The 25,758-nt window shown below is 35.0% G+C and overlaps 1 protein-coding gene across 3 annotated transcripts in view; it reads right to left on the reverse strand.

Annotated features, from left to right (window-relative positions):
- Positions 1-10,660: 10,660 nt before the first annotated feature.
- LOC131154451 (ankyrin repeat domain-containing protein 2A-like) overlaps positions 10,661-25,758 on the reverse strand; it is a 28,457-nt gene continuing 13,359 nt past the window's right edge. For all 3 annotated transcript variants that reach the window (XM_058107241.1, XM_058107240.1, XM_058107239.1), the window contains exons 4-11: positions 22,700-22,792; positions 22,444-22,589; positions 19,569-19,781; positions 19,305-19,453; positions 19,020-19,188; positions 12,429-12,521; positions 11,090-11,229; positions 10,661-10,994 (exon numbers count right to left, since the gene is read on the reverse strand). In XM_058107241.1, coding sequence (XP_057963224.1) covers positions 10,895-10,994; positions 11,090-11,229; positions 12,429-12,521; positions 19,020-19,188; positions 19,305-19,453; positions 19,569-19,781; positions 22,444-22,589; positions 22,700-22,792 — 1,103 coding nt within the window. In that variant the 3' untranslated portion in view covers positions 10,661-10,894. The remainder of the gene's footprint in view (positions 10,995-11,089; positions 11,230-12,428; positions 12,522-19,019; positions 19,189-19,304; positions 19,454-19,568; positions 19,782-22,443; positions 22,590-22,699; positions 22,793-25,758) is intronic.

Raw genomic sequence — 25,758 nt, forward strand, 5'->3', positions numbered from 1 at the left:
GCTTCTGACAATCTTCTTTTCAACTAGATCATATAATCTGTACCCAAATTCATCTTGACCATAACCAAGAAAGACACACTGACGATTCTTGGGATCTAACTTTGACCTCTCCTCCTTTGAAACATGTACAAAAGCCTTGCAACTAAACACACTCAAGTGATCATAAGAGACATTCTTGCCAGACCAAACTTTATTTGGAACATCACCCTGCAAAGGAACACTAGGAGACAGATTAATCACATATGTCACTGTACATAAGGCTTTGGCCCAAAATGTTCTAGGCAACTTTGCATCTAAAAGCAAACATCTGAATCTCTCAATCAATACCCTGGTCATTCTTTCATCTAGGCCATTCAATTGTGATGCCTTAGGAGGTGTCTTCTGATATCTGATTCCCTATAGTTGACAGTACTCATTAAATGGTCCACTATATTCATCGCCATTATCAGAACGAATGCACTTCAATTTCTTCCCTATTTACCTCTCTACTAAGGCTTGAAACTGTTTAAACACATACTTGGTCTTTTGTTTTCAAGGCATAAAACCAAAGTTTTCTTGAATGGTCATCAATAAAGTCACAAAATAAAGTGCACCACTATGTGACCTTACCTTCAAAGGACCATAAACATCAGAATGTACCAACTATAAAATTTGATTTTATTGAAGGAGGGTGACTCTCAAATGAGACTCTTTTCTATTTTCCAGCCAAGCAATGAGCACAATTCTTCAATGTAGCACTCTTCAAACTAGAAAGTTGATTCTTCCTCACTAAACAGTTAAGCCCCTTTTCACTCATGTGACTAAGCCGTTTATGTCATAACTCAGTTGAGTTTTCATTTTCTGGCACATTAACAATGCCTCTGGAAATTGAAGCTTGCATCGAATATAGATTTGAGCACTTCTTTCCTCAAACTATAACTAAGGCGCCTTTAGTAAATTTCCACTAACCCTCATTTAAGGTTTTACAAAATCCCTCATCATCAAGATTTCCTACTGAAATCAAATTCAAACGAATATCTAGTGAATGCCTAACATTTCTCAGCTTCAGCTTTGTTCCATTGTCAGTCTCCAAACTAACATCTCCCATGCTAACAACCTGTGACAAGCCATCATTACCCATCTTTAGTACCCTGAAATTACCATACATATAAGATGTGAAGAATTCCTTTCGTGAAGTGACATGAAGTGAAGCACTAGTATCTATCACCCAACTTGTCTCATCGCATGCTAGGTTGATCATATTCTTATCATAAACAACCACCAAATCATCAGAGGTAGCAGTAGCAACACGATCAGTATTTTTAGGATCTTTCTTCTCTTTTTAAACACTACCACCTTTATTCTCTCTCCTCCATTTGTAACAATAATTCATTATGCCACAATGATGACACTCAAGATTTTTGTATCTCGATTTTGATTTACTTCGGTTTTTATCTCTACCCTTTTCACTTCTGTATTTACTTCTCCCCCTATTTTCAGTAACTAGAACCTCAAAAGATGATGAAGAACCCTGAGGCCTCCTTCTCACATCTTCATTCAACACATCCTTCTTGGAAAATTCCATAGTCACAACACCATTGGGAGCAGAATAGATAAATGAAACTTGAAATGTTTCCCAAGAATTTGGTAGGGTACTAAGCAACCAAAGCCCTATAATTTCATCATCAAAATTAATGCCCATACCAAGTAACTAATTCATAACTCCTTGAAATTCATTCAAATGAATAGCCACAAATGTCCCTTCTTTATATTTTAGTTGCATCATCCTTTTAAGCAAGAATAACTTATTATTGTCAGTATTTGAAGCATATAAGTTTTCAAGTTTGTTCCACAAAGTATGTGTGTGTCTCTCTTGATCAATATAATTGTAAAAATTTTCCTCAACGAACTGCCAAATAAAACTACACACTTTATGATGCTCAAACTCTCATTCCTCATCAGTCTTAGATTCAGGCTTTTGAGTATCAAAAGCAGGAAGATGCAAAGCCTTCACAAATAAAAGGTCTTTTATTTTATTCTACCACCATTGATAATTTGTTTTATTCAAAAGAATCATTTTACTTGTGCTAACATCCATAATTACAAAAGAACACCGAACCTTACTCTAATACCAGTGTGTTGGGAAGAAATGAGACTTACCAAAAAATCGTGGAAGTACAACTGGAAGTTCTTCCTCTCCTAACTAATAAAATCATTTCTTATGATATGAAAATAGCACAAAAATATATTTTTTTAATGACACAAAATCAGCTCAAAAATAATCACAAATATCAATCACGCAAGACACAATTTTACATGGAAAATCCCTTCAAATCAAAGGGTAAAAACTACAGGATTTAAGAGTCCACTCAAAAACTTTACTATGATAAAAGTGTGAGTACAAGTTCTCAATTTTAAGCTATCACAATGAGTACATAACTCTATTTTTAGCTAACAACAAGAGATCTTAAAAATCAAAGAGGGAAAGTTGAGATTTTCACCAAAAATATGGTTACTGTTCAAACATGATATCTGATGCTAGAATGCTTGGATGACCAATCCAACCATTCAAAATCAGTGTTGATGATTTCTCCATCTACTAACAGAAAATCAATTCAATCGGACCACGGATGACCCTCCAATCATCGATTGATCAAAACCGCGCACTAGTATAAACGTGGTTACTGTGCAAAAGCTAATATCTGACACTACAATGCTTGGATGACCAATCCTACTCTTCATTATTAGATTCTATGAGTCATCTATCTACTGACAAAAAATCAGATCGATTGGACCACAGATGGCCCTCCAATATTTGGTTGATCAAAACTACGCACTATTACAAAAACACATATTTTCTCGAGATGGTTCTCCCTCTTTTTGGCGCACACTCTCTCTCTCTCACTTTTCTGATGGAATTCTACATTGTCCACCCTAATTTTCTTTACTTAAATAAGGTATAAAAAAGCCTCTATAAAAATCCAATAAAGAGCCTAAAGAAAATGGACTAAAAGGTTGAATGAGTTCTCCACATAGGAGGGATACCCAAACCCAACAGTTACTTTATAGCTTATTATGTCAATATTTGAAGCAACAAATAACTTGTAAGTATTTGAAAATCCATTTAACAGTATCCCAATGTTGTCTGCCTAGATTTGAAAGAAACTTACTCACCATACTGATAGCATGTGCCAAGTCCTGTCTTGTACGTACCATGGCATACATTAAACACCCCACAACACTAGCATAGGGGGACCTTTGACATGTCTCAAATATAATCATCCATCGACAATCTAAAGTGATTCCTTAAAGGTGTACTTACCGATTTTGCATCAATCATGCTAAACCTCTCCAACACCTTCTCCACATAACCACCCAAAGATAACCATAATCTCCCCATAGTTCTGTCCCGACGAATCTCCATCCCAAGTATCTTCTTGGCTGTACCAAGATATTTCATGTCGAACTCTTTATTCAATAGAGTCTTCAACTGATTTACCTTAGTTATGTCCTTCACAACAATTAGCATGTCATCAACATACAACAATAAGAAAATGAGAGAACCATCATCAATATTCTTCACATATACATAGCAATCATACTCACACCTCTTGTAGCCTATCCGGATCATATAGGAATCAAAACGTTTTGTATCATTGCCTTGAAGACTATTTCATCCCGTAAATAAATTTCTTTAGTTTTAAAACTAAATGCTTTTGCTCGGGTTGACTGAATCCTTCTGGATGTACCATATAGATTTGCTCCTCCAAGTCACTATGGAGAAATGTTGTCTTCACGTCCATTTTTTCCAAATGCATATCATAATGTGCCACTAATCCCAACGTTACCCTAATGGAAGTGTGTCTGACCACAGGTGAGAAGATTTCATCATAATCTACTCTTTTCTTTTTTGAGTATCCCTTGCCACTAACCGTACCTTGAATTTCTCTCCTTCCTTCTCTAAAATTGTTTCTTTCTTCCTATATACACACTTGCAACCTATCGTTCTCTTCCCATCTGGAAGCTCCACCAAATCCCAAGTCTGGTTCTTATGCAACGAGTCCATATTCTCCATCATAGCACCCATCTATCTACTTTTTCTCTAGGTCATGCATTGCCTCTTGAAAAAAAATTTGGATCCTTGCAACTGGTAATAAAATCATAAGAGATAAAATCATCAAATCTATACATGGGCGGTGGTCTGATAGTGCGTCTAGATCTCTATGTAGGAACACTGTCAACTTGCTGGTTTCCCGAGCTAGAACTCCCTGCAATCTGGGGACCATGGTCATTGCCCTGAGTCTCTAACTCCACTGCACAACATGCTCATCTCTACTCCAGTTTTCTGGCTTCTGTTTCTATTCATCATCTTTTTTAGTACGTTTTACCATAGCTTTCTCATCAAAAACTACATCTTTACTAATCATCACCTTGTTTGCCATTGTATCCCACAGCTTGAACCCTTTCACACTTTTCTGCTACCCTAGAAAATACAGTGTCTAGACTTTGCATCAAGCTTCGTTCTCTCCTCACTAGATATGTGCACATAAGCTTTACAACCAAATACCCTCAAACTAGAGTAGTCGCATTACCTATCCATACCTCCTCTGCAACTTTCCCTTCTAGTGATGCCCTTGGCGATCGGTTTACCAAGAAACAAGTCATACTAACTATCTTGGCCCAAAAGTTCTTTGCTAGCCCTACATTCAACCTGAGACACCGAGCTTTCTCAACCAGAGTTTGGTTCATCCTTTCAAACACACCATTTTGTTGTGGTATCTAGTGAACTATGAAATGTCTCCTTATGCTCTGCTGCTCAAAAAACTCCATGAACCTCAAATCAGTGTACTCAGTCTCATTGTCTTACCTGAGACATTTAATTCTATTCTTGGTCTAATATTCCAATTCACCTTTCAACAATTTAAACCTGATAGACGTATCAAACTTGTGTCACATGGAGCACAACTAGACCTTCCGTGAGTAATCATCAATGAAACTCACAAAATACATATGTCCACCCCGTGTTGCTACTCTCACTGGCCCCCAAACATCCGAATGAATGTAGTCAAGAAGACCTTCCTTCTTGTGTATTACTGTTTTGACCTGCACCCTGGTTTTCTTCTCAAGAACACAAAACTTGCAAAAATTCAGCTTGCATGTTTTCATATCATTTAAGAGTTTCTTCTTATGAAGTTCTTTCATCCCATGCTCACCCATATACCCTAATTACATATGCCACAAAATGATGTCATCAAATTCAAAATCTATGGCTGCAACTCCACCTACAACTGTAGTACCCAACAGTGCATATATATTTCTTGCTAACTTCTCCCCTTTCATCACTTTTAGGACCCCTTTACAAACCTTCATAATTTCACTTTTGAACTGTTAACTGAATCCATTACAATCCAAAGTGCCAAATGAAATTAAACTCTTCTATAGATCCGGTATGTGTCTTACATCACATAAGGTTCTCACAGCATCATCAAACATCTTAATTCTTACGTTTCCTATTCCAGTTATGTTACATAAAACATCATTGTCCTTTAGAACAAAACTAGAATTAGCCAACCTGTAGGTGCTAAACCATCCTTTGTTTGGTGTCATGTGCTAAGAACACGCCAAGAACACGCTGAGTCAAGGATCCAAGAGTTCGTGAGGCGATTCGACCCTGATGAAACTGAAAGCATATCACTATAACTGCTTTCCAAATTTCTTTCTTCACCTTCATTCGCTGAAGTACCTTCTTACTTGTTAGCATTCCATTTCCTCCATTCCAAACACTCCGATTTTATATGCCCCTTTTTACTGCACTTAAAACACTAGATATCCTTCTTCTTCTTAGACTGAGATCAAGACTTATTTTGATTCGATCAATTCCTGAATTTTCCTCTCCCACATTCATGGTTATTCTTCACCATAAGCTCTTCACCATGTGAAATTTCATTGTTGACCTTCTTTCTTTGATTAAAGCCTAGCAATGCGATTGTTACCTCTTCCAAATTCAAGGTTTCTTTACCCCATGTTAAAGCCATAACCAAGTTTTCATACATGTGAGACGTTGGTAGGAAATTCAGTAGCATCAACACCTTGTCATCTTCCTCAAATTTCACATCAGCTCGAATTAAATCACTTATGATTTGATTGAATGCATTGATATGTTGGTTCAAATCCAAACCTTCCACCATCTTAAACCAATATAACTTTTACTTAAGAAATAGTTTATTCGTAAGAGACTTGGACACATACTAACTTTCAAGCTTTTGCCAAACAGTCGCAGGAGAATCCTCTTCCATGACGTGATACAGCATGTCATTGGCCAAACACAATCTGATAGTAGCCACAGCCTTTGCTTCCAATTCCTTTTATTTTTCCTCATCCATGCCTTCCAGTTGAACTTCGTATAAGGCCTTCACCACACCTTACTGCACTAATAGATCTTTCACCCTTCTCTGCCATAAATTGAAATTTTTGGTTCCATCAAATTTGACAACATCAAATTTTGCAAATGAAGTTCCAAAGGCCATTACAACAATGCTCTGATACTAATTTGTTGTATAAAATTGAATGTACAGTGGAATAACACAAGCATATATCGCAACACTCCACGGTGAAATTATAGAACAACACAACCACGCAGATTATATGAAAGCAATAACAAAACACAAAAGATTACGTGGTTTGGCAATGCCTACATCCACGAGAGCAATTGACAGTATTTCTTACTATTTTTTGTCAAAGACATGAACAACCATACAAATATATCATAAAAAACATAGAAATACAATTCATGGAGGCTTTCCCTCCAAACCCCAATCAACTTAGCGTCCCCATTCAAATTTTGAAATTTGTGCTAGGTTTCTCGAGCCAAACCGTCGATAGTTTCAAGTAGAGAGTAAAATCTCTCAGACACTGCCCCAAACCATCAACGGTTACAGGGCTACTGTTGACTGTTTCCCCTAATGCATCTTGATTTCCATCATGTTTTCTCTTTGTGCATGCCTTCCACTCAGTTTGTGAGCCACATATCACAATAGAAATTTCTTCTACCATTTTAACAAGAATGGAGGAAGGTTGGAATATGTTGAATGTCCCTTAAGCTAGGTCACAACAACAACCAAGAAGTAGTGGAAATTAATAATGTATACTCAAGGCACTTCTTGATTTCATATTCTTTTCTTCTCCTTTTTCTATCTTCAGTTCCATCGATTCCTTCTTTGCTAATGCATTACATTGTTTTATCAAGATTGGAGGATACTTTACTCTTTTTATTGCCACTTCATTTATGTGCTAATAGATGCATCTGCCATATAAAATTGAATGCAAGAATTATTAGTTAACACGTCAAATTGTTTGGAAATGTCCAAGTTACAAGAGATTTTGTCAAATTTTTTTCATGAATTCTAACTCTTCTATTTGAATTTTGTATGATGATGGCAATTCTTGATGGAGACATGGAAATGATTAAGCAATAATTACATTATTTGTTGGAGGTTTTTTTTTTAAGATCAATAAGTGGACTCAAATCAAGAAGTGCTAATGGACAAAGTGAAAGATTTCATTTAAGATTATGTTTGTTTGGCAACTTCAAAAGTGCAAGATGATGAAAGGCCTACTAAGAGCGTCTCAAAACAAAAGTATAGATTAAAACAAATAGTACAACGTACTGTTCATTATTATCTATGATCTCCACTTAGTTTTTTATAATTAAATTTATTAACTTGAGACAAATGTAATAAAATTGACTTTTATTAATGTCATATGATATCCTTCATCATCTTTGATTAAGCATTAAACTAAATATGTACAATTAATACCTAGATGGGCACGTACATTGCATATGCCTCACCTACTAGCGTGTATGTGTGCGCGCGCGAGCACGCGAGATATAATTTGACATGTTGGCTTCTAAATATTATTGAACTCTCATATACACTGCAATGTAGATGTACAATACACATAGAAAGGAGTAGTTAGGCATATAGTAAAGGGAACATTTACAATATTTTGTTATCATCAAAAAAGGGAAGATGAAGTTAAGTTTTAATGTATGTCAAGAATTAGTTGATGAACTTGATTGATTACATTTGATGTATATATATATATATATAAAGAAGTCAGTTTTGGATATAAAAATATTTTAGTAAATGGTTACCAAAATAACTTAAAAATCATAAAATCTAGTTTTCATTTTTTTTTTTTTTTGCAAAGAGTTGAAAACCATCCACAGAAAGAGAAAATTGATAACCTAAACAAACACATTTGATAACATGTTTCTTCATTGTACAAAAATGAAAACAGAAAATAAAAAAAACAAAAACGATACCAAACAAGCCCTAAGATTGTAGTTGTGATAAAAGTAAAGAACCTCAATGCTCTATCAAAGCTTTGATTGGTTCTCTCATTATATATGAGATATGAAAACTAAATAAGTAGCTTATTCAAGTATAGATAAATATTCCTCTCAAGGCTAATGAAGAAACTATATTAGATGATAACTCAACAAAAGAAGATGATGATGAAATGTTGACTACTATTACTAAATTTTTAAAGAAAAAGGGTTTAGCAATTTCCTATAAATCTTTCGTCTCAGTCATTGAGATATCTTGGGGAATACCTCAATACTTCAACACATGGTTGAAAAACAAATATGTTGTCTCCTTGGCTAAATAGTACTCTAGTGCAAGTACGAAAGTAGTATATTTTGAAAACCTGTCTATAATAACAAATATAGACCTTACATCCTAAACTCTAAGTAAATTGGTAATGAAGCCAAGTAAAAGATTCTCCCATAGTCTTATTGGTATTTGAAGAGGCTCTAATAGTCATACAATCTTCTTCCACTCATCCTTATCTTGCTATTTGATGAGACAAAGTACACTTAAACCACCTTTTCACACATATGGGGCCACTAAGCCCACTTAGTGTCATGCATTTTTGCAACAATGTCTTCCCTACATTACCAGCTCAAGGTACAAAGAGACAATTACCATATATCATTAGTAATCCATCCTCCATCCAGAGACATACTTTGCCCTATTCCGCCAACTTTATAAGATTTTAGGTAGCTACATCTTTAACAAGGTTAGCCTTAATGCCTACTACATTATTGTAGTATAGCCTTACTTTTAATATCAAGTCAATTTGTAACCATTTGTAAGGATACAAACTCAACCTTTTCGCTTAGTGCATCCATGACTTGATTCATTTACCCCACTTGCCTTGGAAAAAGAAATCAAACTCCATCAATAACAGATATCTAATTTTGTTTGAAATAAGATTTCTTGATTAATGGAAGAATAGGATATAATAATAAACGAAACAAAATTAATGGACACTCCTTTATCTTGTCTTAAGCCATTTTGTGTGCAATTTACATTTTGGATTCTTGACTTAAGGTTTTAGATTTTAATGACTCTAATTGAATTAGTTGTGAAGTTACCCTTAATTGAGTTAAAGTTTTCTTCCTTGAAATAGACGAACACTTGTTGACAAATATTATGTAGAACAAGGATGAGATTTCTTTGTTTTAAAAAGGCCTTTTTTCAAAAAGGAGATATCAAGGCAATCATTATTGTATTGTTTCTCCACACAAAGTGACTAAAAACTCTCTTTAATGAAGAATACTAAGGACAAACCTCTACATAGCACGCAGTTCACAACAAGTGAATGAAATAATAATAATAATAATAATAATAATAATAACAAATACTAATGTCTCCTAAAATTTAACAAAAAGATACAAACCTCCCATAGAATTTTAAAAATTTTATTAACCTCCCCTAACATTTAATTTTTAGGACGCTTATATCACAAAGACTTGTATTTTTATCAAATATATGAAAAAGAACATTTTCTAATCGACAAACTATAAATCTAAAATTTTTAAAGCCTTCGGTCAAAAGTTTTGAAACCTCGAAAAAACATTGTCTTTTCGCTAAAACTTAAAAGAAGTCGGTCCATGGCATCTGTTGAATCTTACGACCATACCAAATTCTACTTTACCATCTCAATTGACGTCTTTGGTTTGTCCTACCTCCCACCCCCAATCAAAACACTTCTCAACCTCTCTTAAAAAAAGATATAATCAAAAAATTAAAAAGAAAAAAAAAAAATATCTGCTGTAACAGTAGAACAATGCTTCGGTAGCTGCAAATCCCTGCTTTTAGATCAACATGCCAGTATTGGCGTCACCCTAAAGAAAATTATTCCACGAAGCATGCTCTGTTTACCCTCCAGATCAACTTACGAAAGGGAATTGCCAACAAAATTATTGAAACTTAACGCAGAAAAACATAATCAGCAGGTCACGTTACACCATGCAAATCAATGGATAACTACTAGTGGACTTGGGAATATATGTGCAAGAACATGACTAACTGTACCGTTGTGTTTAAGAGCACAAATTTCGAACTTGAATTTAAATTTGAGTGAATTTGCACAAATTTTAATAGTTTTATACTATATTTTAACCAAGTTCAGTATAAATTCAAATCCAAGTCTCTCCCAGGGTAAAGATATCAGTCCAACTTCGATAAGGTATATAAATAACTGGCTTAGTTACCATATAAATAAATGAGGACGAGTGGGGAGGGGGCTCCAGTTGACAGCACTTTGGCCATTTTGGACCACCCCCCCACTGTCAATCAAGCCATGTATTTGGCATTGCAAAGATGTAACATAGAAAAACAAAAGGTACATATAAACGAAATATAATGTCCCATGGAATATAATGCCTATATAATTAACTACAAAAAGCCTCAAATATAGCAATCATAAAGCAAAAAATAAACAAAGCATCGAATTGGGATGACTGCCCCTTCATGCCAACCAAAACATTTGAACTAATACACACTCGAATCCCTCTTAACATAGTTTAAGAACCTGGGAACACATTCCATCATGGATTCCAACTTTACAGGAAAGCATCCTTCTCAAGCAGCTTCAGTACCTCATGCTGGTTATTCAGCTTAGCAACATCAATTGGGGTCTTGCCATCCAAGTTCTGAAGAGTACTGCAGCAGGAAAAGAAGATATAAATACATTAAGGATCCAGTACAGCCAAACTTTTGCAAGGAAGACAAATGTAGACAAGGATTTCGTGGCTTACACAGCAGCACCATTTTCCAGCAGAAGCGCAACACACTCCTTCCGGCCATAACCAGCTGCATAATGAAGGGCGGTGTTTTTGTTCTTATCCAATGCATCCACAGTTGCTCCTGCCTCAAGGAGGACCTGAGCACACTTTACCTGAATGGAAATCAAGCAAATTGGCTCAGCAACATAAACAAACCAGGGAGGCTGCACAGAAGCCGATGACTGAAACTTGGTGAGGTACAATGAGGAACCAGGCAATTGAATGATCATTTTGACCTTGTTTAGATGCTGATTTTAAAGAATAGGATCAAATGATTGTTGAATCCAAAATCCAAATCCATTTAATTTAATTCATACTCAGCTTTTTATATGTGAGGTTTATTTGTAATTTGTTGTATTTTTGGGTGTTTATTTGTTATTCCGTAGTCTAGGCTTTTTTCTAAATAGGGGGGTGAAAGCCTCTTAGAAGTCTGTTTTCTTGCCAATTTGAATTGAAAGGCCAATGTGTTGTTTTCCGCTCCCCTTGTATCCTCTCCTTGCTTCTTCCTTTTTCCTCCTTCCCTTCAGTCTACTTCTCTCCCTATTTCTCTCTAGCATTACGCCCACACCTTTCCCACTTAGTGGGACTACAGGCCCTGGTTTTTTGTTGTTGTATTTTACCCACACCTTTACTCTGCATCATTTGGAAGGGAAACCAATGTTTCAGCTGACTTCACAAGACAAATTTGGATTCTTTAACAGAGTGGAACTAGCTTTATCCATCCAAAAAGTGATGTGGTAGGAGAATTTCTGGATAGATACTATAAAACCTTCACCATTAAGTGTTCTTAGTTTCTTATCTTCTTTTTTTTTTCGTTTATTTTTTCTGTCTTCATTTTTTTGTAACATCTAATTGGGTCATACAGTAATAGAGACCAGTGAAAATTGTGACTTTCATGAAATACTCAATATGAACCCTACAATGAAGATTCAATTAATGGTTCCCATTTCTCCAACAGCCATGGTTAAAATGGAATTTTACCCTACACTGGAACAACTCAATTTCACTTCAACAGTGGAATCCACCCTCAATTTAGAAGACTAAACCAAGCGGTGTATCAAGCATCCAAAGTGACTGATGCATTACATGTGACATGTCCTTGACATGAACATAATGAGAAGGCAAAAAATGGGGGCATATCTGGGGAAGGACCAAAAACCATGGTGTTACAATGAACAAACTATTCATCTTGCATGTGATTCTTCAAAAATCCTCATCCTTGCTCGCCATAAGTGAGCATGCCCTTTGTATTTAAAGATAATTAAGGTTAAAAGACAAAAACAGGAAGGTTATTGTCTACAGACTATCATACCTCACCATATCCACATGCAAAGTGCAATGCTGTCCTTCCTTCTGAGTCTTCGTCATTTTTGTCAGCACCAGAAGCTAGCGCATTCTTCAAGCCCTGATTAATATACAAAGCCAAGGGTTTTAACTCTCTCATATATCTTCTTAAAATCAACTCATAATACATAAAACACATTTACTTCCCTATAATCACATCCCCCCCCCCCCCCCCGCGCGCGCGCAACACACACACACATGAGAGAGAGAGAAGGCTCAATAAATTTCATCAAAAGGGGAATCTTCAAAAAGCTTAACCCTTTATATACAATGAATTTTACAGAACCATGAGCAAATTTATATAACAGGAAGGTAAATTTGTTATATCAGCGAGGTACACAAATATAAAGTTGATTTGTAATAGGACTGTCAAAATCAATGACAAAATTATATAATTTTTCGTCCAAATAAAATCCAAATTTGCTCAGAAGTAATAAATATTTTACGTATTCAAGTCATAGAGTTCACCTATTTCCAAAAATTATATTGATTTTTTATATTGGCCCAGAAACCAAGCTTGTTTCCTACACCTAATATTCCTTTCCATCTATGGATAGCAACTAGAGTTCATTCTACATCTATTGTAACCTGCTGCTTTTTAATCATGCAGCTTGGTTTCGGTAAAAAGAGAGAAGAAATGATTGCTGGTGTTTGCAAATTAATTGTTGATGCCCTCCAGTTCTTCATTAAGCTGGTAAAAAATATTTCTATTCACATAATTTTTTAAAACCAATGCACATTTCAGCTAGAGATACTAACACACTACAGAGTATCTTTAAGTGCTTGGTTTTGGTTTCAAAGCCACATCATATGGTTTATTTGTGAAAAATTACCACATCCAACTCATTTCATATCCTTCATCAAACTAAGGCACTGAAATATTGAATTACCTCCAACAAGAGTATCTATGTGCTTAAATAAAAATGCATGGGAGAAATACATAACCATAATTTAAGCTGTTTATGCCGTCAACACTAAAATACAATCCAATGAAAGTAATTAATTGTTCACTAATTTGGTGGCAAATGGACAGCCCTTTTTCCTTTGATAAGCAAAGAAATTTATTGAGAAAGAAGGGGCAGTCTAGAATATGCTTTTTAGCATGAGTTTTTTTACATCCTAGAGCAGATGAGTGACTGGTCCAATTATTGTGTTTTAACCTTGCAAAACAACATGAAAGCAACAGAGAGCACCACCAAATGGTCTTCACAATCAAAGAGATGTGATGAAGTGAATGAATCACACAAGACAGGAACATATATTTCATATATTAAAAATGTAGAAAATGTTTTTATCTTGTAAACCTTACAGGGTATTGAATGAACTTATTACCTGTATTCAAGATGAAGTACAATGGTGCACTATTAGTGAATGAATTAATGATACTAAGGCAAGGTTCTACACAAGAACTCTGTAAAGAAATCCCAGAATCTAATGTTTGAAGGCAAGTAGCGACTAAGCTAAAAATAAATGGAATATATAGTTAGCAAAGGTAAGTTAGAAAACAATGGGGTAGTTGAAATTATTTGGTCAAGAGGTATTGAAAATAATTATTTTCATTACCTAGTATCAATTATCTATTAGAAAGAGATATTGCAGAAGGTATTACACAGAATAAAGAACAAAGACAAGACTGTTAGAAGAAGGTGCTCACGGACCAATATGTAATCACTGAATATATATTAGGTTGGAAGGGAATTTTATTTTATAACACAGCAGTAACACAAGCTATCTTATGTACCTTACAATGCTTGTTAAGAAGGAAAACCATGCTCAAAGAATGAGTGAAGCTAAAATAATGACGTCTATTGCCTATTGGTGTTTTTTGGTTTATAGGAGGAAAGGAGATGCAAAGAGGAGGATAACGCATTCTCCTAACAGGGAAAAAATAAAAAATAAAAAAAAGAGAAATAAAACTAAAAGAATATATGTGCAAATATATAAATATATATTGCATCATTAGAATTGTACCATTCGTGATTTGAATCGTACAATAACAACAGCAGCAAGCCTTAAGTCCCACGAGGTGGGGTCGGCTACACGAATTCTTTTCCACCTATTCACCCGATCCAGAGCATTTTCCTCTATTATATTAAGGGCTATTAAATCCTTCCTCACTACCTCACTCCAAGTAATTTTAGGTCTACCCTTACCCTTTTTCATGCCAAAAACCATAACTAACTCACTCCTCACAGGTGCTCTATTAGGCCTGCGTTTTAAATGCCCAAACCATCTAAGTTGTCCCTCCCTTATCATGTTTTCAACTGGTGTTATGTCTAAATTTTTGTGTATATGTTCATTTCTTACTTTATCTTTTAATGTTAAACCACTCATCCACTTTAGCATATGCATCTAAGTAACTTTCATTCTTTGTATATGTTTTTTCTTAGTTACCAAACATTTTGAGTCAAAAAGCACAGCTGGCCTTACAGCCGTCTTATAAAACTTTCCTTTTAATTTTAAAGGTATTCTACTATCCCACAACACAGCTAATGCACTCCTCCATATTACCCAACCTGTCTTAAATCTATGTACTACATCTTCTTCAATTTCCCCTTCACCTTGCATAATAGATCCAAGATATCTAAATCTATCAGTGCCATTAATCTCTTAATTACCCAGTTTAATCTTCTCTCTGTTGCTACTCCTTACATTACTGAAATTACATTTCATATATTCATTCTTATTCCTACATATCCTAAACCCTTTAGACTCTAATGTGGCTCTCCAAAGTATTCTAGCCTAGATTCCACTCCGTTCCTACTATTGTCAATCAACATGATATCATCCGCAAACAACATACACTAAGGGATCTCATATTGGATATTCTTAGTAATTTCATCAATTACTAAAGTAAAAAGATAAGGACTCAAAGTAGAACCTTGATGAACACCTATTGAAATTGGGAACTCTCTAGATTCTCCTCCTATGGTCCTGACGCTAGCCACTACTCTATCATACATATCCTTAATGACCTCCATATATCTACTGCAAACTCCCTTCTTTTCTAATACCCACCAAAGCACTTCCCTAGGTACTCTATTATAAGCCTTCTCTAGATCAATAAAAACCATATGCAAGTCCTTCTTCTTTTCCCTAAACTTTTTTCATTAAACTTCCTAAAAGATAAATAGCTTTTATTGTTGATCTCTCAGGCATTAAACCAAATTGATTTTCTGAAATCTTCATTTCTAATCTCATTCTATGTTCAATTACCCTTTCCCATAATTTCATTGTATGGCTCATAATCTTAATTCTACGATAGTTATTATAGTTTTGAATGTCGCCTTTGCTTTTATACGAAGGTACTAATGTACTTTCCCTCCATTCTTCGGGCATTTTCTTGTTTTTTATAATAGTATTGGATAGATTAATTAACCAAATAATTCCTTTACCCCCTAAACATTTCCAAACTTCAATTGGTATTTTGTCTGGTCCTATAGATTTCCCACTTTTCATTTTTTTAATGTCATCTTAACTTCAAGGACTCTAATTTTACAAATAAATCTCCTATTTTTAATCTTCTCTTCATTTGTCACTTCCAAGTTCAACTTTCATTTTGATTTTCATTGAACAACTTATCAAAGTATCTCCGCCACCTTTATTTTATGACTTCTTCTCTAATTTAGACATTATCATTCTCGTCTTTTATACATTTTACAAAACTTAAATTTTGCATTTTCTTTCTCTAGCTCAAGCAAGTCTATAAATGTCTTTTACTCCTCCTTTTGTATCTAGCTTAGTATATAAAGTATCATGAGCTCTATGTTTAGCTTTATTAATAATCTTTTTCGCATTTTTTCTTGCTTCTTTATATTTTTCAAGATTTTCTATATTTCTACAATTTTGTCATATCTTATACCAATTTCTTTCGTCTTAATGGATTTTTGAACTTCTCGATCTCATCACCAACTTTCTTTACTACCCAAGTATCTTCCTTTGTACTCACCTAAAACCTCTTTTGCTATCCTTATGATAGAATTCGTCATTTTATTCCAAACAGTATTTGCATCAACCTTAACCCCTATTGTCTAATCACACGCTTTGCTCATTTTATCTTTGAATTTTACTATATTATCTCCCTTCAAGTTCCACCATCCCTTGTGTTGATTTATGCTACTCTTTCTCTTCCATTCTTTAATACGTATATCTAATACTACCATTCTATGTTGTGTAGCCAAACTTTCACCTGGGATAACTTTACAATCCTTACAAGATAGACGGTCTCTGTTCTTAGTTAAAAAAAAAATTTATTTGGGTTTTATTGTACCCACTCTTGAAAGTTATTTAAGTGTTCTTCTCTTTTTTCTAAAGAAAGTATTCAATATAACCAAATTGTAAGACATGGAAAAATATAAGATTGTATCACCGGACTCATTTTTCTCTCCATATCCATGGCCTCCATGTATCCTATCATACCCTACATTATTCTTCCCAATGTAACCATTCAAATCAGTTCCTATGAATGTCTTTTCAAACATCGAAATCCCTTGTAAAATACTATCCACATCTTCCCAAAATTCTCTCCTACTCATTGCGTCTCTTGAAAGCAGACTAAATTAATTTTGCTTCTAAACATTATTTCCACTATTTCCATACTTTTTTCCCATAAGAGTCCCTATATTCCAAGTTACTACTCTAATCTTAGTTTCTTGTACAAACTTATTAACCCTCTCCCTTTTATACTGACCTGGTCTATTCCCTTGATCTAGGTGATTTTGGTAAGAATTCGTGATAAAAATATCTGACAAAATTTTACGTTGGCTATCAGCTATTTAAACACAACCATGCTCCTTTATCCGGCTTATGTGTACAAATACTTTATGTTACACAAGCGAAGTAAACGTTTGCGATTTTTTTTTTTTTTTTTTTAAGCAAACTTATTTCACAAAAACAGTTTTCTAAATTGCACCCTACAACTATTAGAAACTACTCACACAATACAATGCATTAAAAAAAAAATTTTAAGCATACAATTTTGAATGCGCATCCAAGCTAGACAATTCTATCAATTCCACACCAAATCAAATCTTACAAGAGAATCAAAAAACAACCAAATAGTTTCCAAATCAATCAACTCACAATTCTGAACCTATCAAATCCAGTCGCACCCAATTGGTCTAAACCTCAAAAAATAAACTTTTTATCACTTTTTTACACAATTGCCTCCCATTTCTTCCATGCTTAGGTTCTACACTGAAAAAGACAGCACTGAACTTTAAGTCTTCAGTTGCTTCCAAAAAACCATTCTCAACTCTTGGAAGAGTACTGTGTTTACATTACATTTCTTGCTTTTTAATTAGAGAAAGCATATGAAATATGACTTTCTTTTTTTTATTGATAAACATCAGAACTTCAGCTTTTTATTATTTTTTCATGAATCCCTCCCTTAAAAGCCTTAAACATAAAGTTCAGATTTTACTTTTTATTAACTTTTCTTGACTCCTTCCCTTTATATTTATTTAGAGAAAGCATACACATGAAGTACAGTTTTTTTTTATTGGTAAAATCTAAATGCATTTTAATATTTTGTTTGTTGTATGTATATCAAGCATATGCATGTCGTTAAGAATCTATTCTGGAAATTTTTACTAAATCTTACGACTCAATTTGATTCAATTCGATTCAATTCTCAATTCAAAAAACCAGCCAAGTCAGCCAATTAAAATGCAAGCAAACCTATTATATCCTAAAGCAACTGCTGAGGAAGAGCTTTCATTCAACCTAGTCCATAAATATCCAAGCATTCCTCTCCAACCAAAGAAAATGTCACACCAAGTACACAAGGTTCCCACACCATTGGGTATGGAGGGGTACACAATCTTACCTATACGCTTAAAGAGACTATTGTGCCCTTCGGATGTAACACCCTTAACATTCATGGTTCGCCCTCATTTTACATCTGTCAAAAGGCTCGCAATTATCAACTTCATTTATGTCGAAGAAGAGTCACAACACTCCAGAGTTTCCAGTAAAAAAGTTTCTGTGATCCAAACATGGGTATGATTTTATGGAAGGAAAATACTGATTGGTTAAGACTTAATATCTCATCACATGAAGCAAAACCTTTGCAGTTAAGTGCCTTGACTACTTGACAGTATGATTTGCTGGCTTGTGTAGACCAACTACCAATGTGAATGTTGTTGCCACCTCAATTTGACAAACTTATAATTGCTCCAAAAGTTAGATACATTAAAATTCCTAGCTTATATTTTATATGACAACAAACTGTGCCAATAGATGCCCCTAAGGGATAAAATATAAGGCTGACGGAGTTCATTTTTCGACTCCACAACGCAATCACTATCTCAGGACCAGTGAAAATTAGAAGAGCATAGATTCTATTTTAAACACAATCCCCAACCTAAGTTAAAATTCATATCTATATGCCAGGTCTCTAAGCAAGTCATGGGGTAAGTTTCTGGCTATGCTGATACATATTCAGAATTTAACAATGATTATATGACCCTATATTGATCAAACAACTTCATACGCATAAATATGGCAAAGCAAATAGCATCTTCATATGAAATAGCACATAGTACGCATAGTCGCATACCTCCACATCACCAACACTGGCAGTATTATGAACAACTGACTCATCCTCATTTCCTATCTCATCCACTTCATCTGCCCCTGAATTTTCAGCAGAAGTGGCTACTTCTCCTGAGGATGCAAGACCCATGGCTTGACCCAGTTTTTGCAGAACCTCTCTATCATTCCAGTACCTACATTTACAGTGGGGTAAAACCAAAAATAAATAGATAACTAAATTGGTCTATACAACTTAGACCACACAATCATGAATGCTTGTGATATTAAATAGTGTCTTAATAGCTTCAACCTCATCATTGCAGCTGGTCCTCCAGTCTCAATCTCATCTAAGATAGGCTTCAAGGATGGATCATCTTTGATACGTGCCATTCGTTCCTCGAGCTGGTCTTTGTTTGATGGATTAGTGAAATTTTCAAACATGTTGGACATTGATGGGTCCTAAGGAAAGAATACATATGACTAAAATTTCTTCTGCCAATTGACATTCTCATATGATGCATAAATCAATGAACAGTAGTAGCTTAGGCTGCAACCAGCAGGTGACCATAAATACCTGCATTAAGGCCTGACCAAGGCGCTCAGCCATGGTCATAAATTGAGGATTTTGCATAACTTGTTGCATGGTAGAATAGTACTGTTGTGAATCAAACTGAGGTATACTTTCTTCAGCAGGTGCACCATGAAAAGTTTGTTGTAGCTGCTCGGCCATCTGGTTAAATGCAGGATCTCTTGCAATCTGTTCAGCCAAGTCCTTGATGCTTGGATCCTACATTAATAATATCATCAACAATTATAACCAATCACATGTAGAAAACAAATTGAAATTGAATTAAAGCATTAGTGCACTGCTCATAAAATTTTTGAAGGGGAGGATGGAATAAATGAATATCAATGGTTTATTTTGAATTCAATATATATATATATATATATATATATATTGAAAGCAAAATAGAAAAGGTATAACAAGTGCTAACATGACAAAGCCCTCCAAATCTCTTCACATATCAACAAACAGCAATCTAAACAAGCCAAAGGCAGACCACAGAGTGAACTTAAAAAAGTACCTGTACTCCAAAACAAATCAAGAAATGCTACTTGCTCTTCTCACAGCCAAAGCCCATGAATTTCTAAAGTAAAAAGCTTAAGATGCATACCCAATGCTCACCAAAAACATAAAAACACTTGTTCCCAGTGCACACCAACAGAATGAGGAGTGTATAGAAATATGAGCATTCATCTTACCATGAAAAAAATATTACACTTCTGAAGACAGTTTTATACAGGTTTCACATATGATGCAGATCATGATGTTAATCCAAGTAAGGACTCCATACACCATAAAAGCCCTAATTTTGAATTTGACTACACAAAAATACTTCTTTTTCATACGTTGGAATTTGACCATGGTCCCCATAGGGTCAGCCCCTGACAAATCTCCATTGCCGCACCACCAAATTTGCCCCAGGGGGGTACTTGAACCCTAATCTTCTCCTTTACAACACTGTGAAACAAGGACGGTCAGCCCCTGACAAATCTCCATTGCCGCACCACCAAATTTCCCCCAGGGGGGTACTTGAACCCTAATCTTCTCCTTTACAACACTGTGAAACAAGGACCAATTGGGCTATGAACCTATCTCAAAATTAGTCTATACAATAAATCACAATTCTCTTATGCAGAAGAACACCAGGCAGCTATGCTATTATTATTATCTACCTGTCAAATAACTTAATTTTCTCATATATTAAAATTTTCACATGCAACACACACGCACACAACTAGATGAGTAAGCATGTGTGTGTGAAATATGTGTGAACCAAGCACAAAGTTGCTCCACAGAGAGGAGCTAAAGGCGAGGATAAGAATGAACCCAAGAAAGCCTGTAAAATACATAACAAGCCAAACTGCACCCAGAACAATATTTCAGGTTATCATCAACCTACTCTCAGGATGTCCAACTTGGCCCAATTAATATAATTTAAAACTCTAAATTCTGCTATTCAAAAAAGGCGTTAACAAAATCCCTTCCGGATATTTAATGGCAAGGCCTAGTTCCACATTTTGTAGAGGATGACAAAAGAAAATATATTATTATAAAGTGAACCTGGGTTGGAGCCGGCAAGCCAAAACCCTACAGTTTCTATACAGCTCAACAGAAATATTATTTCAACTAACTCAAGCACGTAGAATAATTTCTTTTAAAGGTATTCAAGTGTTCTTTCCTCAGAACCAGATGGCAGACCTTGTATTGCCTCCAGTTTGAATCTAGCCCCCCAGCTTCTTACAAGTTGATTCATATAAACTTCTATCCTTTCTTAAACTGCCACTAATCCAATATTATAAATTCATTTATCAGCAATGGCTTTGCTATTAAATGCCCAGCACTCCATACCAGACAGAAAAGCGGGAAATTAGTTCACAATAAATTACATCAGATGAACCATTGCGTAAATTCTTCAAAAAAGGTAGTATAAATGAATTTTGAAGATGCTTATATCAAAATGAATTTTGCATGATGTGTTATGACTGAAAAATTAAATACTTGGTAATATAATTTATTCTGATGATGAAAATGAAAATTAAATATGCATTTTTTTTATTGCTTCTAAATAAAATTATCTGCTCAAGGGAATTTGTGTTTTTAGCTTGTAATTCGTTGCACATGCTAAAAGAAGCTTAGAGGCAACCTGTTTTAAAAGAGCTGATGGTTTTGATTTTGCCATCTTCTGTCAAAGTTTTCCTGATGGTGGTGTTTTGGGGTCTGGGAAGGAGTAGGAAAGGAGTGTTGTTATGGAAGTGTACAGTGTCTGCTCTTTGTAAAACTACATGGATCAATAGGAATGCTATGATCTTTCATGGCAAATCAACTTCTTCACATTTATTGTGGGGTAAAGTTGCTTTTCTTGCTTCCTTATGGCAACAATCTTCAATTCTTGGAGAGTTTTGTTGTCAGATCTGAGGATTTTTTGGGCATCATTGTAATTGTTTCATCGGTTGCTTTTAGGAGGATGTCTTATACTCCATCTTTGTAACTCTTTGCCTTTTCTTTTAATGATATTCTTTTTCTATCCCCCCAAAAAAAAAAAAAAAACCTTTGTTGTACAAGCGGCATTTGGGTCAAGAGTTCTCATTGATGACTTTCGACCAAGTTTTTTTTTATCTTAAAAAATAATAATCAGAGATCACTGACGCCAAATATGCACAACAAGTTTAACATAGCACATAATACTCAAGCATTCATGAAATTATGCCAACAAGACCAAAGTATGTAAAATTATTTTTATGGCATAATTTTACTGGAGTACACAATACTTAGCACCATGGTTAAATCATGTGGATACATGGCAAAAGATATCATCTAAAAGACCAAGTTGAATTCAGTAGCAATGACAAGGCATATTATTCATCCAAATTAAGAGAAACAATACATTCAGTAGGCCAGTCAAAGCTGAAAAGTCAAAAGGATTGGCAGGAATCTCAGCTCCCAAAGCAGGCCCCCCACTCTGTCCAGAGTGTGATTCCACAGATGCTTCTGACTTGGAATTTTTTTTCTCTGCTGGACCTGTTTTATCACCTAGAAGATAATATGATTACTTGATAACATGAGTATGATATACACCCAAAGACATAATCAAAGAAGTTAAAAATAATAGTGAAAAAGAATCCATAAACAACACAAAGCACCCGAAACAGGGGCAGCCCTTTGTTCTGAATGTGACTCCACAGATGATGCTTCAGCCTTGGAATTTTTCTTCTCTGTCTGACCTGTTCTATCATCTAAGGAACAAGCAATATACATGAGTTTAATATACACCCAAATCAAGACATAATCAAAGAGATTAAATGCAATAATAAGACATTAGTTGGAACAAATCCATAAACACAAAAATACTCTTTCATTGGGGAACAGTCATTATAAAATATTCTAGGCATTTTTTCTGCAATAAGTTTGCACATTGATGACAATTTTTGGTGAAGAATTCTATGCGCTCATATTTAAATGACACAAATTACACATATTAGAAAGCAAAACATCCCACCAAAATTTAAGCAGCTTGTGCAAGTTTAACATAAACACACAATGATGAAATTATTCAAATCATTAACAACATTATTTCTATGGTCTAGTTAAAACATCAATATAGGGCATATTCACTTATGGAGAACAGTTCCATTTGCCATTTCAAGTATTTCAAAAAATATAAAAATGCTACCTTGTTTTCCAGTTTTCCAAGAGAGAAGAGCTGGAAAACGACAACCTGACAGGTCCCGTGTGTGTGTGTTTGTTGATAAACAAAAAATATTAAGGGAGAAGACAAAGATCAAAAACTATCAAAAGCAGGGCAAAAAATTCTCCTGCATCAATCCAAGAAACTGCTAATTAAACAAAGTCCACCAATCCTTTGGCGGATCAATCAAGGTGCACCTTTAAAAGCATCATAAGAAGAACACCATGGGGAAGTGAAAAAGAGTGCCTTATTCCAAATGAAATCAGGACAGAACACTTACCCTTTAAAAATCCTAGCATAATGCTCTAACCAAGTACACCACGCAATTACAACTGTAGCACACGTCCAAAGCATATTTGCCTCTCCTTGCCACAACAAAAACTCTTCAACTTCTAAAATGGAAATACTCCAAAGAAGTCCTCAATGCTCCCCAAGAAGGCCTCGACTTTGGAAGGGATATTAGTTTTCCAAATAATAGACTACAAGAGAAACAATCATCACCTGGCCCCAACTTAAATGATCAAGGAAAGATGTACAGGACAAGAAAGTAATCCAAAGCACCCAAACTCCAAACCCTTCTATCATGTCTAGGAGGAAAAAAGAATAAAAAATATTCAACAAGACTACACAGCTATTTGTCTCTCTCAATTTAAATTGCTCCTTAAATAAAATTTCCAAGAAAGACAATTCTATCTAGAAAAAAAGAAATAGAAATGGAAGCATTATGACAAATGAATAAGAGATAAATATGAGGATAAACATAAAAAAAAAAAAAAGGAACCTCCCTCATCCACTAATCCTCCCAATAATTAATTTGTTACCTATTACCAATATGAACATTCACCCAAGGAAAGATAAAAAATGAGAAAAGTAAAACATAAATTTCCCAAGGCTCCAAAGAGATTTAATGTGGACTCACCAATAAATTCTAATAAATTTCATAATACAGATCACCTATTGTAAGAGACACAAGCCCAAAAAAAAAAAAACAGTGAAACAACATAACCATTTAGGCACTAAACCAAAATGTGCATAGGCACAAAGTCTGGTAGACAAAACTATCCTCCACTTGCACTTACATGTTAAAACCTTGTCCCAATTAACAATATGATGTCTCTTGGTATCACTCACCCTAAATCACAAAAAATCCCTCAACTTCTCCAAGTTATGAGCAATTTGCACAGGGATTACAAAACATTTTAAGTAATACCAGGCTAATAATAAAATCATTTTTTTTTAATATTTACAGGGCTAATCTTTCAGCATCAGTTTAAGACTTGAGGTGTTCCTGCTCCAAAACAGCCTCCTCCTGAATTGCAGCTGCCTGTAAGGGGAGATCCTAAAGGTTGACAACCTTCCAAAGTGGACTATCTTTTAGAAGCTTCAGAAGGACCGTCATGAAGCTCGAAGGCAGAAAAAGAGCCGGGTTGGGGCTTCGAGTTGTCAAATGAGAGAATTCAAAAGAAAACCCGTGGTTATGAGGGTATATAAAACTTCATGGAGGAAAATGTAATGGCAACTAGAAGAACAAATTTTGGAAGTTGATAAAAATTAAAAAAATTTCCTTAAGTAATTTATTTTGCACATGCACTACCACATAGTAAGTACCGCCTGATGCGATCTATAAAATATCTTTGGCCACTTCCAAGGGCACTTTCAAGTTAGAGCATCTGTTATTAATTTTATTTAGTTGTCTTAGGATTAGAATTCATCCAAGAGAATTAGTTTGGGGAAGTTGGGGATAGTATTTGTCGAGGAAACTGGATTTGTGGTTTTACTTCCAACACTTAGTTTGACCAGGGCAGTTATGATAGAAAAGAGAAGAAAGGAGACTGTCTTCCTCAAAAGCACTCATTTAGATTACACTTAATAAAATAAATGGAGAGAAATGGAAAGAAACATACAGATGGTAGAACCCATCACAACTTCCCTATCAAATTTCACCAAAAGTGGAGAGATTAGGAGAGAAAGAAACATGCTTTATACTACACAGTTTTTAAATACCAAAAAATACCCCATCAAAAATATATAATTATTACTGATGCCCTAGTGCTTTTATTTACTCAATCTCTCCAAGAGCAATTTTTTCCCTCTAAATGCAGTCACATACTCCCTCCAAAACAATATCTCCTTTTTGCCTCCCCCACAAAGCAGTTGGTCCTAGCATCTTCACAAGTATGTTGGTCCTCCTCCTGCACTGCTATTTATTTATTTATTTAAATCCATGTGCCAGCCTATCCTGTTTGTTCAGGTTTTTAGGATTTGTTAGTAACTATGATTTTTCAATAGGCAAAAATTATCTTCTTGATGTGGGGCATACGCTAAGGAGTTATCTCATCGCCCCTTATGATATCCGCTTCGATAGAAAACAAAATTGATTAACAGAAAGAGAAGAATTTACAAGGAGCAGAGCTGCAGAGGATAAGAGATCCTCCTCAAGCAAATTTTAAAAAATTACAATAATGTTCTCTTCTAGTAGTCCCTTTGAAGGCATGACAATCATGGTCTTAAATT

The sequence above is a fragment of the Malania oleifera genome, chromosome 4 (genome assembly GCF_029873635.1).
Source record: "Malania oleifera isolate guangnan ecotype guangnan chromosome 4, ASM2987363v1, whole genome shotgun sequence".
In the NCBI taxonomy this organism is placed as follows: Eukaryota; Viridiplantae; Streptophyta; class Magnoliopsida; order Santalales; family Ximeniaceae; genus Malania; species Malania oleifera.